The sequence below is a fragment of the Pteropus medius genome, unplaced genomic scaffold (assembly GCF_902729225.1).
Source record: "Pteropus medius unplaced genomic scaffold, Ma_sr-lr_union100, whole genome shotgun sequence".
Lineage (NCBI taxonomy): Eukaryota > Metazoa > Chordata > Mammalia > Chiroptera > Pteropodidae > Pteropus > Pteropus medius.
This window is the reverse complement of record NW_024342469.1, coordinates 2,258,335-2,277,374: the sequence shown is the minus strand read 5'-3', so window position 1 is coordinate 2,277,374 and position 19,040 is coordinate 2,258,335. Positions and strand designations below refer to the sequence as shown.

Here is a 19,040-nt window from a genome sequence, read left to right as displayed (position 1 = left end):
GAGATGGTGCTGTTCTCAGCCTCGGGGGCCTGTGGCCAGCCGTCCCCCACACGGCAGCGGCCAAGGGCCCACACTTCCCTGTCTGTCTCCCCGCTGAAGGAATGGCCGAGGAGACCCGGGCGGGCCTCAGGGATGCTCAGCAGGTCCCAAGGATTGTTAACGCAGTGGGGACGTAGCACAGATTCAGTGTGGAGCAGTGGGTTTTAGTCTTCAGAAGCTATGAAGCTCTTTCTAAAAGTGCCGTGTTTTGTAAAAGGCCAGGTTCGTAACAGGTCCCAGGGCTCTCTGTTTGGGGGTCACCTTGGCGCCACTGCGGCAGTGCTGGCCGCAGCAGGCACGGCCCCCTGGGTTCGGGGGCTGGACCATGCCTCTGTCCGTTCCCCCGCAGTTACTTGTGCTTCGAGAGCTCCAAGTCCGGCTCCTCCAAGAGGAACAAAGTTATCAAGCTGGTGGACATCACAGACATTCAGAAGGTCGGTGTGGCCCCGCCTCCGCGTTCCGTGTCCCACTTCTGGTTTCAGGAGGAGACGTTGTGGGGACGCAAGGCCTGCGGGGTGGGGCTGGGAGCCGGGCACGTTTACGGGAGGGCGGGTGGCGTCTGCAGACTCCAGCAGGCCCGGCTCTGCCACGCCGGTGCCCCCTTCCAGAAGAACAGCCCCTCCTGTGGGTCGGCGCCTCACGCCCTCGCACGGATGGGGAGCGGGGTGTGGCCAGGTGCCCGAGCCCGTTCTGACCATGGCACTACCCGCCCCTCGCCCACGAGGCCCCTGCACCTTGGGGCAGGTGTCGGCGAGAGCAGCCTGCCTCCCCGCCCCGGCGATTTTAGCCGGTTTCCTTCACGTGTGGTCGTGTGGAGTGGGCACACTCGGTGGGGCTGGCCGGGCCCGCCTGCCCCACCGCCTTGTCACCGAGTCCCGCCTCGATCCTCGCCTGTGGCTGGGAAGCCGGCGCCCTGTGGGTGTCGCCGCCCGTGGGCTCCACGGAGGAGAAGGCCCTGGGTGTGGGCGGGCGGCACAGCCCTGCCCGACAGGCCGTGGTGACCGTGTGCTCTCCTCTTCCAGTACAAGGTCCTTTCCGTCCTCCCGGGGTCTGGCATGGGGATCGCCGTGTCGACGCCATCGACCCAGAAAGTAAGTGTCGGGCAGGCAGGTGGCCCTGGGAGTGTGGCCCTGTGCGTCCCTGGGGTGAGCTCAGAGCTACCGACCCGCTGGGCTCCAGCTGGGTGGAGGGGCCCGAGAAGCACCCTCGCTGCCCCCTCCCTTCCTCCCCCGCCCCTAGTGGCCAGAGAAACTTCTTGCTGCATCGAGTTTGGGTCCGGGAGGCCGAGGTCCACAGGGGACTCAGGGACAGAGGGTGGCACTGGTGGCCTGTCCCTGGCCTCTTGCCTTGGTTTCTCTGAAGCCCAACATCTGGGTGGGAAGGGGTTTTCCCCTGGGTACCCAGGCCCCACGTGGCTCCACCTGGACCCGGCCCAGGGCCCGCCAAGGCCTGGGGGCAGTGGCCTTGTCACCGTGGCTCAGTGACAGTGTTTCCTCTTGCCAGCCGCTGGTGTTCGGTGCCATGGTACATAGAGACGAGGCCTTCGAGACCATTTTCAGCCAGTATGTGAAAATCACGGCAGCGGCAGCTTCTGGCAGTGACAGCTAGTGTCATCTCTCCTAGGACACTGCCGGGTTTTGTTTTGTTGTGTTTAATGATTTGGTAGTGGGAAAAGAAATTGGACATCCTCATGATCTTTTGCAATAATTCTCCTCGATCTGTGGTTTCTATTGTGTTGAGCCTGTGTTTACAGACCCTTCACGCAGGGGTTGGGGCACTCGGACGGTGCCAGCCCACCTGGTGGGTGAGGCACGACTCACGGACACCTGTGGACACAGGGCAGAGGGTCCTCGGAGGCCCCTGGGAAGGATGACGTGTAGGACACACGCTGTCCCATCTGCCGCCAAGCACAGCTGCTGCTCCTGTCCCCGCCTGGGCAGGGAGCCCGGGCATCGGCCACACAGCCTGCTCTCTGAGGCTGGAAGCCCTTCCACACCAAAGCCATAGCCGAAGGACGTCGCTGTTTGGGGTACCCAGGCCCCTTCGCCAGCCTGCACGGGCGGCCAGTTAGTCCTGCCCGTCCTTCGGCAGGACCTCCGGCCGCGTGTCCTCAGCGTGCCGTCGGCTCGTGCTGTGTGCTCCGTGGGGACAGTGAGGGTGGTGGGGGGAGGGCCCTGGTGCCCGGGCCTGGGCCTGGCCCTCCTGCCGTGTCGGCCCGATGAGCAGCCGGGAGGCCTGTGACCGGTGTGTGACACAGGTGCGCAGCGCACATCGGTGGAAGCACATCTTTTTAACATTTCGCTCTTTGGAAAGCCTGGAAAGTTCTCCCGGCTCTCGGGAGACCTGGGCTTCGGCGGCTCTCGGACGAATCCCATCCGCAGTGCGGCTGCTCCGGCCTCCGAGCTGAGCCACCGGCGTCGGTGAGGGAGGGCGAGGGCTCCGGGCAGGGGTGGAGGTGGACAGGAGCCTCCCAGACCCATGGCGGGCCGCTCCGTGCAGAGGGGACGCTCTGGGGAGTGACCATGAGCGGAGCCCAGCGGTTTGGGGCCAGGCAGTCTGTACCCCTGACCCTGTGCCAGCGTGGGCTTAGGAGGGGGCGGTCCCTGCCCACCCCAGCTGTCACCTGGAAGCCATGGCCCCTGTGGAGGTGGCCGGGGTTGGTCCATTCTGGAACAGCCGTGGAAGCCGAGGGGGGTCAGGACAGGGGTGGGCTCTGCACCTTCCCATGTGGTTACCCCAGGTTCTCGACTTGTCTTGAGTCCTTCGGGTGTCATTGAGGGTTTTTTGAAGAAACAGAAGATTCTATTTTTTACAGAGAGCAAGCTGTTTTTCTTATTTTTGTATCATTTTTCAGATGTACTTTCTACCTTTGCTCTGATGCTAATTTGTTGGTTTAGGTGAGAGGCCGATGGCATTGCTCTTGTAACCCCTTTGTGGAGGGGCTGCAGGGTCACCTCCTGGGCCTGGGGCCGCTTCGGGGGAACCCTGCTGACCAGCCAGATGAAGCACACACCCCGCCCCGCCCCAGGGAACTGGGGGGCCCATGGCCGTCCCACCGGGATTGGCGCATGCGGTTCTATGGGTCGACCTTTCGGTGAAGGCAGCGCCCACTCTAAACTTTGGCCCTTGGAGTCGACGCAGGTGGACGGGCTCTCGGCCCCGTAGAGGCCTCGGGGACACACAGGGGACACACCCCAGAGAGACCCGCCTCTTTGTATCCAAAGCAAGGCAGGGTGGGCCCTGAACTGCCCCCAGGGACGTGCTGCGGGGGGGACCCCCATGGGTGCTGCTCCAACCCCTTCCCCTCGCCGCTGTGGGGTCAGCATGTGCCTCGGTCAGCCGATGGGGGCCTGTCGCCGAGTGCAGAGGGATGGCGGTTCAGTTCGAGTCCCTTTTGAGGGGAAAGGGAGATGAAAACTGACCATGTGCCGGGGAGCGGCCGCCGGGCTCCAGCCCAGGGCGCGCCGAGGGGTGCCGGGCCGCAGGACGGGGTCCCCGAGTGGCACAGCGGGCCACCGGCAGGCCGTCTGGCTGCCCGGGGCTTTGCCAGGAGGAGCGCAGAGCTGCGTGGGCCCGGGCTCCCCACCGGCGAGGACCTGTGGTTTTGCCAAACTGTAAATCTGGGCAGATGTTGAGTTTCCAAGACTAATCGCTGAGCTAGAATGAATGTTAAATTTTTTATGTCTGAAGTTCGAGTCTATTTTGAATCTGTAAATAGCCCCGACCAGTGTGACTTTTGTTCAATGAAAGGATCGTACTGTGTAAAGAACTGATAAAAAGATCCCCTGGTAACATTTTTTTAAAAAAACCTTATTTGTTTAAAGAAAAAGTCTTGTATAAATTATAATTTTTATTTAAATAAACCTAAAACGTTTTGTGCTAAGGCGAGGACCCGTGTGTGTTGTGGGCGGCTGGAGAGGGACAGGCTCGCCCCCCGACCCACGGGTGGCCAGGGTCCCTGGAGCAGCCAGGGATGGGGGGCAGTGGGGGGCTTCAGCAGCAGGGCCACCGGGTGAGGCCGAAGGGGAGGGGAGTGGGCGGTGGGGGTAGAGAGGGAGACAGGAGGCCGCGACAGGAGTGGTGCAGAGAGAGCAGGCCTGCCTGGGTGGGGAGCGGTGCCATCACCCCAAGGGTGTGTGGGGCGCTCAGAGGTAGGGCAGAAGCAGAGGCTTGAGTTCCGGGTGCAGGTCCTGGCCACCACCCCCCACCCCCCCGATCAAGAGGTGCCTTCCTTGGGGGCCATGGTGTCTCTGGGACCAAGAGCTGCTTGCTGCCCTCCGCTGAGGTCTGAGGCTGAGGGATGGGAGGTTTTGGGAGGTTTGGGGAGGTTTTCTTCCTAGGCGGAAAGGTCCCCAGTGGCACTTGTCGCTCAGCAGGTCCGGAGACTGACAGTGGACACGGAGACACAGGAACCTGCCTAGCACTGAAACCGCGGGGACCGAGATCCGACCTGTGCCGGGCACAGGCGGGGGCCCCAGCATCCTGCACCCCACCCCGCGCCCACGCCCCCGGAGGCAGAGGCCTGTGGGGTCGCTGCTCACTCAGGGACCCAGGTCCGGCAGGCCAGCCCCACCCTCGGGTGCAGCCTGCACAGGCCTGTCGGGTGCTGTCCAGGGTATCGGTGACCAGGGGTCTCGGGGCACAGTGAATCGTCTCGGGAGCGCTGCATGTCCTGTCTCCGGGTGACTCTCCCAGCAACACTAGCTGTGATTTTCCAGCCGAATGAGCTTCCTGACCCCCGACCCCCACAGCGTCCACTCCCCACTGCCCCTCTTGGCGGCGTGCCCCCCACCGCTCTTCCCTGACCGTCTGTATGAGCTCGGCCCAGGCGCCCGGCCCTCTACTTGGCCCTCGTCAGCAGCAGACTCGGACCCTCCTTGCGCTGGGGGCACCCGCTCCCTGGAGGGAAAGGGGGAGGAGTGGCCCAGGAGCCCAGGGCGTGGGTGGCCGGGTCCCGCCCGGCCTCGCGGAGGGCTCCACAACCAACTGGCGGCCCCATTTGCGTGTTTTACATATATTCGTTATTTAATGTAACAATGACAAAGCACATGTGTGCCTGGTCGCTTCTTAACTATTAGAGAACCACATTTCAGTGTGATTGGTGCCTTTGCGGGCCTGCATATTTTAATCTGTGTTTCACTGCAGGGCAGACGGCCCCCGACTCACGATGGTTGGGCTCCCATTTCTGACTTTATGATGCTCCCCAGGCCAGTGGCTGCGTGCAGTGCTCCCCGTGATGCTGGGTGGTGGCAGCGGGTGACTCTGCCCGGCTTTGCTGACCTGGGTGTCCGAGCGTTTCGGGTGGGCTGGGCTGGGCTGTGAGGTCGGGAGGTCAGGTGTGTTAACTGCATTTCCAGCTTAGGGGATTTCCAGCTCGTGATGCGTGTGTCGGGAAGTGACCCCATCGCTGAGTCAAGTGTCTGCACTGAGCGAGTGTCTCGGCTTTTCCCAGACGGTCCAGGGAACAAAAAAGGGCACCTTGGTGCCCCTGGGCACTTCGGTCTTTATTCTCCCGGCAGAAGCCATTGCTCTGGCTGCAGGTCAGCAAGGGTCGCCCCGGGGTGGGGACAGACAGGAACATAGGGAAATGCAAGTATTAGTAACGATTTTGTTCTCGAATCAGGGTTTTCGTCACAGGTACTTACAGCCAAATTCTGCCCAAAGTAACTTTATTTTTGTTTTCTCAAACACATCAGAATAGGCCACTTGCTAATCTTGAAACCAGCAAGACTAGAAAAGGAACGAAGCTCCCCTTGCTGCCCACACACTCCCCAGGTCCCCCAGACGAGCGGGGGGCAGAGCCCAGGAAGACGCCAGCCACCCTCACCTCGGACCGCAAGCGGCCGGAGCCAAACAGGGGTCTGCACCACTGAGCCACGAAGGACGCTGACACGGCCCGGTGGTCCCTTCTCAGCGGGCTTCCGCTCTCCAGCCACGTCCGACATGCAGGTGTCGCGCTGGCCCGCCTGGTGCCTGCGTGTGGCCCTCCCGTGCTGCCGGCCCCCGGGGGCTTCGGGGTGCTCACACAGTCGCACGGCCCCAGGCTTCCACGGCTCGCCGTTTTCAGTGCCGGCGCGGTCGGTTAATACCGCCACAGCCGTGCGGGGAGCACGTGGTGTGGCTGGGTGTCCTGTCGAACAGGAAAGGCTCCGTCTCCGGGCTGGACTGTTCTACAACTAGCAGTGGTTTCGGGGCAGGCCGGCGTGCTGGGGACATTCACCAGGGGCAGGAAGGGTGGAAGACTCTTTGGGGCGTCCCTGGGGCACAGCACAGCCCCGGAGGCGGGGTCCCCCTAGGGGGACCCTGGGGAGCGCCTCTCAGGGGCGCCGTGCCCGTGGGTGTGGCCACCGCCCTGCACAAAGCTGCCGGTCCTGCATCTCGGCTTCCTTCTAGCCCGGAGCAAGCATCAAGAACAGAAGCGGCCAGTGTATGTTTACTCATTTAAACGCAGACTTGTTACACCATTGAACTTACAGAGACACCTTCATAATGTACATGGTCCACTCAAAACCAGCTAACGCTGCCCTTCTGTCCGACTGAACGACGAAACAATGTCACATGTCCTTCGAAATGAGTCGGTACAAGCGATGTCTGTCACATGCCAAAATGACCGACTGAGCCTACGTAAGGTGAGATCCAGTCCTGACTGACAGCCGACAGAACTGTCCCCTTCACAGGCAAGTGTTCCCTCTTCTCAGCGAAAGCTTAAGCGGCATCTTCCTCTACCGCGGATAAAGCTGTTTTAGACACACCTTCCCTACACCTGAGCTGAATACAAGCCACGAGGCCACGGTGCAGACAGGACGCGGGGGCCGGGGGGCGGCCTCAGGGTGGCCAGCTGCTGCGGCCAGCCCTGCAGCGGACAGCAAACTAAAACACTAACAGCGAAGACACCCAGTTGCTGTGCTGGTTTAGAAGAACAAGACTTCCAGTAAATATAGACAGACAAATGTAGAGATGAGAGAACAGATCTGGACCGTGTCTGCAGACTCCAGGGCTGCACCAGAGCGAGCCCTGGAACGTGGAGCCCCAGAATCAGGCTTCGACGTTCAAGAACTCGCCAAGCGAATTTCTGAACCTCTTGCATGCGTGGCTTTCTGTGCCCTCAGAAAGCCCAGCTGTGTCACCTACTTAGTGGGGCTGCCGAGCACCGTTTTTAACTTTAAAACAGTAAAACACTCGCCAGTGCTTTACGCACGGCCCATGCCCGAGCTGAAGCTGGGCCGTCTCAGAAGCCGGCTGTGACACGAGCAGAGCTGGGACTGGAGTAACCGTTGTGACCCGCGACGCGGCCCGCTCCGCCGCGCTCCCTGAAGCCGGGCTGTGCTGCGTCGTCGTCACACAGCAGGAAGGCTCCAGACAGCGCCCTAGTCAGAGCTCAGACGGGAAGATGAGGGACGAGCGAATCCGCCACTTCGCACGACCTGACCACAAATAGCTACAGAGCGAGTCTCGCGAAGCGGAGCGGAGTGACTGGCAGACAGCACGGCCGGGGCCGTGACCTGGACGGCGGGCGCGGACGTGCTGCCCCCGGCCACGGCGGAGCAGCCACGTTCACGTCCGCGCTGTCCACGCTGTCGAAATCTAAGACGCCCGCGCCCCCGCGTCAACGGCTGCCGTCTGCTGAGAATAAACAGGTCGTGTGAAACGCAGCCCCGGGAGTCACAGAGAACTGCAGGTGCCACCTGCGTCCACGAAATGGTTGACAAAAGGTATTTTTTCTAAAATCAAGATTTAACTATCAAAAATAAATTTCTAAACCGAAACGGAAGCATCCACGTCAGTGGTCCGCAGCATCTTCATGCTTCCGGAGCACGGCGGGGGCGGCATCCCGGGCGCCTCTCAGCTCCGCGGCTGCTCCGCTTCCTCGATGCCTCGTGCGAAGAGCCGGACCAGCTGGCAGTGGACCCTGCGGGGACAAAGGGCCAACTGAAACCCCACGTGCCCCTGCCTCGGCCCCACGGCTGGTCACGGGCAGAGATGGGGCCTCGTGGAGGCTGACTCTGGGTCCAGCCCCCGCAATGACAGGTCAGGATGCACGGTGACTTGACACTCCAGGGAGATCTGTGGTATAAAGGGCAGCCGACTCAGCCGCGCAGAAACCGCGGATCAGAAGGCCCGGTTCTAGTCCAGCGCCCGCCTGCCCTACCCGGTCTCACTGGCGTGCAGCTCGCAGGCCCCGGGAGCGCTGCACGCAGGACACCCTTAGTGTACGAGATGTGCAGGCAGCGTTGGCCATGAAGGACACGCGGGCCCAAGAGCCCAGGGGACGAGGAGAGGGCCAGGGTCCCCTGCAGCCCTGTCTTCCACAGTCAGCTTTGGGACCTGAGCCGAGCATCCCAGCGGGCAGTGCCACCGTCCCAAGGTACTGATGGCATCGCAGTGTCCCCGGAGATGGTGGGCGATGAACCCGTGACTAAGTGACTCGCTGTTCAAGGCACGGTAACATTTATCCAGACCCATGGGACACGTGTCACAAAAGAATGCCTGGCTTAATTTCCTGTTTCTCTAGTACAGGGATGAGCCGGCACTTAATGCCGATTCCTTTCATTTCACCTGTAAAGCGAATGCATAGGCACCAAACCCCTGAGCGTATGGCCAGCCTCGGGGCTGCTCCTGTGGCCCGGTGGCTGCCCCTCGTCTGCAGACGTGAGCCGGGCAGTCACTGCCCCACTGGCTACGAGAACGGGGCGCACACGGACGGGGGACTGGGTGAGGTTCGCTAGCTCTGTCTGGACTCTAACGGGAGAAGGTACATCTGGACCCAGCAGCTGGTTGGTTGAAAAGCCACGTAAAGTGGAGAATTATAAACAGGACGTAGAGACCCCCCGCCAAGTGCTCTAACTCAAACACCGGAGGGCTCACCAGCACCCCTCCTTCCCACAGTCTGCTCCCTGCCACCTGTCACGTAATCTGCACTGTTGTCATCAACAAGTGTCCACTGTGCTCTGTTCAAAGTAGACCAGGGCCGTAAAGACACAAGCACAGTACAGATGCTTCTAGAACTTTACGCTTCTCCCCCAATCTTGTATAATTTTTATGCCCACACTTCATTTGATATCCTTTTTAAAAAAACTTCCATCGTGTCTTTGACGAGGAACGAAACGCACTCACACGTCACCCGGTCACGTGACACACGTCGCACCAGTACGTGCGAGCTGGAACACAGTCACAGATTTCTAAGAGCAAGTACAGTGCGCCCCGGCAGGTTTGGGGAGGACCCGCCTCCCACACCCCCCCGGCCAGCGGAGCAGCCTGGACCCCTGACATATGGCCCGCAGGGCGGCAGCCTGGGCTCTGAGGCCGGAGCGGCTCCTGGCGGACACGGTGAGCCCGGGACTCAGGAGGTGGCCAGGGAGGCCACGCTGTGCGGCTGGAAGGGAAATGGCCGGGGCCGGGAGACCGAAGCCAGTGCTGGGGAGCAGGGTGCGGGAGAGGAGAGGGACGAAATCGAGGGGCTTCGAACGCCTGCGAAGGTGGCCCGCACCCCAGCACCTTCCCACAATTAGATGGCGGGTATTCAGCACGTGGAGACACAGGCATTTGGGCACGCCCGTCGCGGAGGGTCTGAGCTGCAGGGTGCAGGGCTCGCAGGCCCCTGGGGGCACCGGAGGGCACACCCCGGCACGCTGTGACCCGGGGCCACCTTCGCTCACCTGACCTCGATGGCAGAACTGTGCAGAATCTCCCCATCGCAGTTCCAGGAGCTTCTGGAGACAGGGCAGCAGCAGGAGGGGTGGCGACTGCAGATCTCCCCAAACCGCTTCCCCCTCTTGCCGAGCTCCCCGTCGTCGTCCTCCAGGTGCTTCGGTATAAACTGGAATTTCTTGATGCGATAAACTTCAACGAAAGTGAAGTCGAACTAGCGGGAGGGAGGGCGGGGAGGGGGGTGGGTGTTACAGCCGTGCTGGGCAGGGATGGCCACGCCCCCTCGGGCGCATGCCCACCAGCTCTTCCCGACTGCACCGGCCCCCCCGAGGACACGGCCCCCCAGGCAGCGCTCTGAGCCGCTCTGCCCAGCTCCCTGGATGACGGCAGATGGGGAGAAACGGCACCTGCCCTCGCAGGTGCCAGGCAAAACGCTGAGGACTTTGGGCGTCCCCGCTCACCCCCGAGGATCCGGTAGCCACTTAGCAGTGACTTGTAGAATGCTTTATCTTCTTCGCAAGTACTATTTCAAAGCCGCTTGAAAATACTGCTGGACTAGATCTTCAGTGCAACTTAAGTTGAAACAGATTTCACCACACCCAGAGCCTGACCACCTGTTCCATTCCCTCCCCATCACGAGGCTCAGGGTCTCCCCTGCCTCAGCTACAGGCCGCCAGCGACTGCGGGAACTCTGTGGGGAGCGGCTGCCCACGCCCGTTTCTGGGAGCCTAGAGGTTTACTGCCAGCCACCTGCACGGGCAACGCAGAATTTCACTGTATTTTTCTATTCTGTTTTGAACCAGAAAGAGAAACGACAAGAAAACATGTAGGAAAGCATACGTAACCATCCTTGCCTCCTAGTTTCTGTGCTCAAAGACCTTACATTTTCAAACGAGACGTTAGAAGGAGTGACGGTGACTGAGTTTAAAACGGGTGAGACGCAGAGAAATGGCCCGGACTCGGCCGCGGAGGGCAGGGCACGCACCTGGTCGTGCTGGTTGGTGTGCCTGATGAGGAACCTCAGAAAGTTGAACCGGGAGCACTTCCGGATGAGGATGAGGTCCAAGGACCCGTCTCCCAAGTGGGCGGCCGGGGAGAGGCCCCCGGGGCTCCGGGAACAAGCGCAGGTCATGTTCATGGCGTTGATGGCCAGGAACTTCCCGCAGACGACCTTCCACTCCTCCATCTCCTCTGGAGCGGGAGGAAGCATCGCGGGCCGCACGTTAGGTGAGGGCGGGCGGGGACGGGAGGGGACAGGGCAGTGTCCGTGCTCCCCTGTGGTGGGGACGTGCATTCAGCCCAGACGCTCACACAGTCCCCCCATCATCAACGCAAGGGACGTCACCACGGAAATGGGGCCGGCTGCTGTGCCGGGGTCCCCCCCCCGAAAGGCAGAGCCGTGGCACTCGTCCTCTCTCCCACAGGGACTTCTGGACAGCGATTTCGAACTGGGGTCACCTAGTCTGGCCTGACAACGATTGTGTGGCCTGTGAGCTAAGAACGACTCACATTTTAAAACGACTGAAAAACAATCGAGGAAAATATTTTATAACGTCTGGAAATTACATGAAACTCAAATTTCAGTGTCCGGAAATAAACTTTCTGGAACACAGCTGTGCCCATTCCTTTCCGAGCGGCTGGCAAAGCCTGGAGGCTTCGCGGAGCTGCCCTAGAATGTTCTGCCCGGGACTGTGACGCGTGGAAGCGGCAAACACAGGCGCCTTCCACGGCGGCCACTCTTCCCGCGAGCCTGGCCAGGGGCAGCCGTTTGCGGCTGCCTGAGGCCAAAGCCCAGCCGGACGTGCGGGGTGACGGGGGCGGGGGGAGGAGGCGGGTCCCCCTGCTGAGGGTCCTGACACGCAGCTGGGACGGGGTGTTTCGGAGACGTCACCTGAGTTCTCCAAGCCGTACAGCGACTTCTTCTGCTCCTCCTCCAGCTGCTGCCTGCTCTGCCTGCAGACGAAGCATCTGGAAGAGAAAGGCACCGCCTCCTGAGCGTGCGGCACGCACACGGACGCCTGCTCACGCCAAAACGTTCAGCGTCGAAGGCGTCCCCGAAATCGTTCTTTTCCACGTTAACCTGAACTCTCGAAATCAGATTTCCATTTAAAAATCACACACGTCATTCGCGAACCCTAAAAGCAAAGGGCGCCGCTCGGGCCGTGGCCTGGCACCCGAGGGCCGGCTCGAGAGCGATGGCCAGACAGGCCCAGACTCCAGCGGCGCCTTCACGGGCCACGTCGGCCTGTGCTCTCACTGGTGCCGCCAGTGACCAGCGAGTCACTCGGGACGGCTGCCCCGGGACTCAGCCATCAGCCCAGGGGGTGTCTGCGGCCTTTGGCACCGCCGGGCTCGGCTGCCAAACGGGGCGCGTGTTTGCACTGGCGACATCAGCTCCTCGGGTTTCGTGGTGCTGTGACTCGAATCCTGGCTGCATCTAACGTCTGCTTTTACGGCCCCAAATTCTTCCCTTAAAGAAGGAAGGACCAGGGGTGAGGGTGGGGGCGGAAGCTGGCGTGTGACTCAGAGGAAAAGCGTGAGTCCTTCAGGAACCCACACCGTCCACGTCCGCAGAGCGCAGAGCAGGGGCAGACGCCCCGCTGTCGCCACCGGGCCACCGGGCCACGCGACTGATGTTGACATTTATTGCGGGTTCTGCTTTAAAGTGGTCACATATGGCCAACGATGTCCGGGAAGCACTGAGCGAAAAAGCAGTGGCTGCTGGTCATTCACGTGTCCACGTGCTCAGAGAGCCTGTGCTGGCCGAACCAGGCACGGACCTCCCCGCGGGCCGACTCCCGGGCCCTCTCCCGGGTGCTCGCTGCTGGGCTCGCCCTTCCTGACTGCAGGGCAGGCGCCCAGCTTGGAGCAATGGGCCAGGGCCTCAGCTGGGTTTGGGGACGGGAGGCTCCATGTGCATCTCTTGTGGAAAACACCTGTTCTGTCCCGTGATGCCGTTGCCATGGTCCCCTGCAGCATCCACACACACAGCTATCGATCGGCAAAGTGGTTTTGCCTTTTATCGTTTCCTGTGTGTTTTTCAACCCTCAGAGCCCGCACCGGGGGGGGCAGGCAGCGTGATGTGCGCCCTGCCCCAGGGGGCGCTGTGGCCACGCTGGGCCTCCCCTCATGTCCCATCCGTGGCACGGGGACCGTCACTGGAGAGGCGTGGCGAGACCTCTCCTCAGGGTGCGTGTGAGCTGGAGAGCACCGCGCTGCCCCGCGCTGGCTCTGGGCGCAAGGTCCAGTCTGCGCCCCGGCCCGCGTCTGGGACGTCCCGCCCACGACCTGCCACGAGTGACAAACACGGCGGCGACACGCTTACCCTGCTCGGCAGGGCTTCCTGTCCCTCGGAGACCCCACCGTGTGCTGTGCTGGGAGGAAGGACACCGTCCCTTCGTAGCAGTGATGGGACAGAAAGGTCTTCAAGCCTGGCAGAGTGAGACGAAGGGAAAGGGCCGCAGGGTCACTGCCCGTCACGACACCCAGATTCTCCGCTTCAGAAGCCGAGCGAGCTAAGATTAGCGTGCCTGCCGGAGGAAGGCACGGACCGGGGGGGGGGCTCCCCACGCGGGACAGCATGTCCGGCTGCAGCGCCAGTGCACCCCAGACCCAGCATGACAGACCAGGGCGGCTTTCAACGCTGGCAAAGTGGCCGTCGTTGCCACTGGTGACCCCTCAGGGCCTAGACGATGTGGCCAGCATGCTCTGACGTGACTCTGCCTGTGGGTCTCTGCGGGGCTGGCACCTGTGAAGCCTCCGATGTCCGCATGACTCTGAGGCCCATTTTAGGGCAGAGCCACCAGGCCATCTCTCTGCTCCTTCAAGACTGGCGGCAGTGTCCCCATGACCCCAGGATCGAATCCCAGGCCATTGTGACAACCCTGGCATCTTGGAAGAACCGAGACAAGGACCGTGGCCTGCCAGCCCCTCGCGCAAACTGCGCCATCCACTGTGCTGCCTGCACCCCGACACGCAAAGCCACACCGAGCTGGCCTGGCATCCGTGCGCCTGCTACCCAGCAGGACACAGGGGAGTGGGGCTGAGGCGCCCCGGGCCACCGCGGGGTGGCTCCCAGGGCGCCCGGGGCCTGCCAGGCTCACGGCCACTGTGCAGCTACAGAGCGCCCGGCCCGCAGCCTCTGTGATGGGAGCTCGCCTCCCGCAGGCGCCCTGCAGGTGCGGTCAGACGAGCTGTATGAACGCACCGTTCACCGCGCACCGCTGATTTACCTGAAAAGTCGTATCTGATGAGACCCATCCACCGCTTCTTCTCACTGTCCCTGATGATGTCCCCGTAGAAGCCGTACCCCAGCAAGGACACCCAGTACCGCAGCAGCGTGCCACCGTGATGCACGGAGGACACGTCCATGGCCAGCGAGTCCCCTGTGGAGAGAAGCCCCGGGGGTGAGCCCGCTTCCTTTCTGCTCACCCGCACCCCGTCCCCACACGGTGCCCAGCAATATGCGAGGCAGGGGAGCTGGGGTCTGCTCTCTGGTGTCCTCGAGTCATGTGACTGACAGGTGACACATTTCCAGAACGGGCGTGGGAAGCTGTTCTGTGGGAAAGGAGCATGATCACGTCCATGAAGCTCCCTCGGTGTCACTGCTGGAGAGGAGGGGGCTTGACGACGAAGGCGGGCACGCGGCATTGTGAACACAAGACCACGAGCGGAGTCCGCGCGGTCACACGTTCCGTGACGGGCACTGTGCGAGCTGCACCGTCGGGGGCGAGGGGCGGGGAGGGGGCCTGGACACGTCTGAGCCCATCGGCAGCCGCTCCTTTCTGATCCTGTGGCCAGTAGCACAGGTGGTTTCCTGGTCTCAGGGACGGTCATTACAGAGGACACGCAAGGGACAGTAGACAGGACGTGGAAAGGGCGTGGCAGGCAGCGAGGGACTCTGGCCCTACGACGGGCTGAGCTCCGACTGGGGAGCGAGCAGCGTGCCGGGCGCCGGGCGAGCTGAGACACCTCTCGGACAGGGGCAGCTTGGCCAGTGCGTGGGGACGCCAAGGGGAGCCAGCCCGGCCACGAGGTACCAGGCACCCCGAGGTCGGATGGGCTCTGAGCAGGGCTTGCATTTTTGAAGAGCCCGCTGATGGCCGCGGGAAGACGGGACGGGACGGAAGGCGGCAGGGAAGCCGCAGGCGGCCGGGGCCCCGAGGACAGTGAGGCCCACGAGCCGCTCGCTGCGCACGGAGCTGTCCCGGCCGCAGAGGCCGGCCGGGGACCCACCCACAATGATGTGCAGAGCCGACGTCTCTGCGTCGTCCGTGCCGACCGTGGAGTAACACACACAGTCCGTCGACCCTGAAAAGGGAGGGAGAAGGTCCTCAGAGCCGTGGTGATGGTCCCGGAGCCTGAGGAGGAGCCGGTGACGTGGCTGGGAGGCCCCTCCTCCTCCTCCGTGGCCCGGACTCAAAGCGGAGGAGTGAAGACGATTTTCCTACGGAACGGATGTTGGAACCACCGAGGCCGACTCGTCGGAAGTGCCGGGACTGACCCTGCAGTGATATCCGCTGGCCCCTGACGGTCTTGGGGTGCGAAGGCCCCCGAGACACGGCAGCAGCGGTCGGCACACAGCTCAGCGCTCTGCACTGTCCCCGCCCCCAGCTGCTACGAAGTCGGGCAGCGGCCCCGGGGCCCTGGACGGCGAAAGGGACGGACTGGCTCGCAGGCGTCTCCCGCGGGGAAGTGTGTGCATGATGGACGGCTTGTGACGGTCACAGCGCGCGGAGGGCTGCACCCACGTCACAGAAACGCACCCCGGCTTCTCTGTGCATGTGCTTGGTGACCCGGAGCCCCGGCCATCGCCCCTGGCGGACAGCCGTGTGAGCCCCACTGAACACAGCGAGCACATGTCTGACGCAGCCCGGGCGCCCCTCCTCCCGTCCACCTCCGCGCCTGCAAGGTGGGGGTGACCTCAGAGCACCCAGCTACACCTGCACCCCGAGGGCGGGGCCATGATGCTTCTGCTCCTTCCTAAGCCTGTCTCACTTCTGACTGAGTCAGAATCCGGGCGCTGTTCCCAGCCTGTGTGGGCAGAGGCTGCCCGGGGGACGCCCCACAACAGACTCCTGAGCCTCCCCACTGTCCCCCGGATTCTACCGCAGCAGGTCTGGGACTGGGCTGAGCAACAGGCGTGCTCAGGAGCTGGAAAACCCCACTGTTTCCCAAGAATAAACCGTGAATGGCTAGATCTAGAATGCACGAGGCCGCACTGGCCAGTCAGCTGGGGACGAGCTGGGACGACAGGCACACACTCCGGCCACAGCGAGGGTCAGGGCCTCCGCCCGCAACCCTGGGACGATCTGCAAGTCTCTCGTCACAAGTGACGTCGGACGATGCCTGGAAGTCCCCGGTCCCCAGCAGCGGGGCTGCAGTGCGGCACCCTGTCGGCGGCCAGAACCGGGTCCGGTGTGAGGCCAGGCGGAAGGCTCTGGGCTGAAGTGGCTGTGGCGGCAGCTCACACACTGGTGCTCACACGTGTTCATGCATTTTTTTTTCCTTGACACTTCATTCCAAAAACAAGGCAAAAAGTAAAAATTTTCAAGTGAACATTTCAAGTTATAGGAGTGACTAATTCTCACAGCGTAATTAACAGCATCAAAGGAAAACTGCGGTTTCAGACGCCCTCCCACAGCCTCGCCTGTGGGTTCCAAGCAGGGGGCCCGGAAAGCAAGTGTGACCGTTCCTGAGAGCAGACCCCCCAAAGGGCCACGCCCCAAGGTCAGGTCCCTCGTGGCCCTGGAACCCTCCAGAAGGTCCACGGGGCCCCTTCCGGGCCTGGTGCACTGTGTACTGTCCCCACAAACCATCCTTGAGAACGAAACCGGACCAGGCGCCGGCCTCGCCCGCGCTTAACCTGGGACGCGTGTGGTCGAGGCAGGGAGCGCGACAGTGGAGGGCCGAGTGTCCGGTTTCCGTTTTGCGTCGTCCTATGACCCAGTGCCCTTGAGGTCCCCTACTGGGTCTGCCGAGACTCTTAACTGCTCTGTGTCGAGCGGATGTTGAAAGGCGCTTGGAAGACTCATGAAGGAGCTTCAGTGAGGGCTCCGTTCTGGGGAGAAGCAAGGACCTCTGAGCACGCCACCTCACCTTCCCGGTGACCCACCCCGAGTGGCTGGGACAGCGAGAGGCCGGGCGGATGGGGCCGCTGTCACCCAACAGGAAGCAGCCGCGAACGCTTTCTACTGAGGGAGAGGGATGGTGCGTGACCCGAAGGCCCTTGACTCCGGCGCCCTGCATGGGACACGTCCCCTTTCTGTGGCCCTTCTGCAGTGACTGCGGCAAGGAAACTAGTTTCTAATACGTCCAGGGATTATTTTGCTTGGAAAATCAGATTTTTAAGGAAGGGAATCAACTCAGCTTCCTACTCAGAGTTCCTTGCGGGGCCACCGCCACCACCCGCGCACCTGCCACTTCTGCTCTGCCTCTTGCCTGGCTCACGCCACCTGACCTCTGACTGTGCCTCCCAGGGCCGTGCTGGCTCCTGCCAGGCTTTGCAGCTGCCACTCCTTCTGCCTGGAAAACCCTGCCCCGGATATGGGGCGCTGTCCCCCACCCTTCTGGCCTCAGGTCAGTGGCACGCCCGCAAGGCTCCCGGAGCACCGTCTGGAACGGCGTGCTCCCCACAGAACCTCGTGCTGCTCTCAATTTCTCGTTGCTCGTCCCCGGGGCCAGGCCCAGTGCTGTGCCCCCTGTGCTCTCAGCCTCCGTGCCGCCCTGAGCCCCTGCACTCACGCTCACCCGCGTCGACCTCGAGTCTCCCTCCCGCCCGCGCACGCGCGCCCTGCTCTGGGCCACGAGGAAATGAAAGGACGCGCCATTCAAAACATGCGAGTCTCTGCAGACTTCCGACCCAGCGGGACCCAGTGGGGCTTGCTCCACGCCTAAGCACACAGAGCCGTCACCTTTCCACGGGACGGCGGGCAGCAGGCAGCCGCCGGTGCCACCTTCCTCTGTGGGGAGAGGCTGCCTGTGGCTGCGAAGCGTCCTCATCTGCCACTGTGCGGCCGGGTGAAAGCCAGGCCGTGGTCTGTGTTCACGAGGGCCCCTGTGCGCACGGGCGGACGCACTGCACCGTCCCGGCCCCCAAGAGCTGGCCCCCCAGAGTCAGCCTCTGGGTCCATGTGCCCGTCAGCAAACCTAGCCGGCCCTTCAACTGGGTTCTGCTTGCTCAGGGGGCACCGGCTTCAGAGGGGGGCTTCGCACACTATGCACACACCTTCCAGGGTCCCTGGGCCTATCACGTAAGACAAATGCTGGCCAGAGACGGGGCGCAGTCAGCAGTAAAAGCAGACAGGACCAATGACCGGAATTGTTTCCCTGTAGACTCGCTAAACTTTGAAATGAGCACGTAACTGGAGGGACTTCGGGCGTGCACCATCAGCAAAAGCTGATAAAAGCATAAAGGAAAAATAGATCGAAATACAGAAAGATAAAATTCAGGTTGTCCAGAGCATAGCACATTCAAACGTAAAAGAAGAAAGCCGATCTTGGAAAAAAGTTGCAAAACCAGCCAAGGGTACACGTATTTGACAGATAACAGGAGAGTCAACAGGAGAAGACGTCCCCTGACAGCGGTGGGCGGGCTCTGTCCACGCCCTTCTGGGTGACCTGTGACCTCACCCCCGTGCCATGCATCTTCCTCCATGACATGGGACAATTATGGCGCTGACTTCACAGAGCTGCTGTGAGCGCTAAAGTGAATGATATGAGCCATGGCTCGGTTACCCCCGCCTGGCCCGTGGCCCCTGCAGTCACGCCCGCGGCCACCCGGCCCAGACGCCAGGCTGGGCTGAGACACCACGTCCCCACCGAATGGTTTGCAGAACCCTGAACCAACGACACGGGCCTCGCCCTTCACTCGGCTCAGCGCTAGGTTCTCCAAGAACTAGGTGCTTCCTAGAAAGACGGCGATGCGTGGAGCCAGCCCAGCCGCCCCCCACCCCGCTTGACGCTCTGCCCCCCGACTCCCTGCTCCTCCAGGTCCGGGCCACGAACCTGCCGCTCTCCCAGCGCCCTTACTCCCTGTGCCCGGGGGGCCCGCGAGGACTTCGTGAGCCCCCACGGCCGCCACCGCCCGCCGGGAAGACGGAGACCGACCCCCAGCTGCTGGGCTCTCGGCACCTCTCGGAGAGCGGGCGTTGGGGACGGGGACGGGATTCCTTCCAGACAGGCCTGCGTGGCCCTTTAATTGCTCATTAACCAGTGCTCAAAAAAGTAGCAATAATCATGTGAGCGTAAAAGTCACAATTGAAATAAAGGAGTAAATGCGAAGGAAAAGCCAAGAACGATGTCCCAGTGCGAGCGGCCCCCGTGGGGGACGTCTGCTGACAAGGAGGAGCCCC

At 62.2% G+C, this 19,040-nt stretch overlaps 2 protein-coding genes across 2 annotated transcripts in view; one reads left to right on the top strand and one right to left on the bottom strand.

Annotated features, from left to right (window-relative positions):
* Nucleotides 1–3,927, top strand: part of GRAMD4 (GRAM domain containing 4) — a 70,185-nt gene extending 66,258 nt beyond the window's left edge. The window contains exons 17-19 of the mRNA XM_039863149.1: nucleotides 389–473; nucleotides 1,062–1,130; nucleotides 1,543–3,927. Coding sequence (XP_039719083.1) covers nucleotides 389–473; nucleotides 1,062–1,130; nucleotides 1,543–1,647 — 259 coding nt within the window. The 3' untranslated portion in view covers nucleotides 1,648–3,927. The remainder of the gene's footprint in view (nucleotides 1–388; nucleotides 474–1,061; nucleotides 1,131–1,542) is intronic.
* Nucleotides 3,928–5,691: 1,764 nt separating this feature from the next.
* CERK (ceramide kinase) overlaps nucleotides 5,692–19,040 on the bottom strand; it is a 28,175-nt gene continuing 14,826 nt past the window's right edge. The window contains exons 7-14 of the mRNA XM_039863006.1: nucleotides 15,453–15,528; nucleotides 14,923–15,133; nucleotides 13,920–14,072; nucleotides 13,013–13,118; nucleotides 11,579–11,655; nucleotides 10,673–10,878; nucleotides 9,696–9,901; nucleotides 5,692–7,948 (exon numbers count right to left, since the gene is read on the bottom strand). Of these exons, the coding sequence (XP_039718940.1) occupies nucleotides 7,882–7,948; nucleotides 9,696–9,901; nucleotides 10,673–10,878; nucleotides 11,579–11,655; nucleotides 13,013–13,118; nucleotides 13,920–14,072; nucleotides 14,923–15,133; nucleotides 15,453–15,528 (1,102 nt within the window). The 3' untranslated portion in view covers nucleotides 5,692–7,881. The remainder of the gene's footprint in view (nucleotides 7,949–9,695; nucleotides 9,902–10,672; nucleotides 10,879–11,578; nucleotides 11,656–13,012; nucleotides 13,119–13,919; nucleotides 14,073–14,922; nucleotides 15,134–15,452; nucleotides 15,529–19,040) is intronic.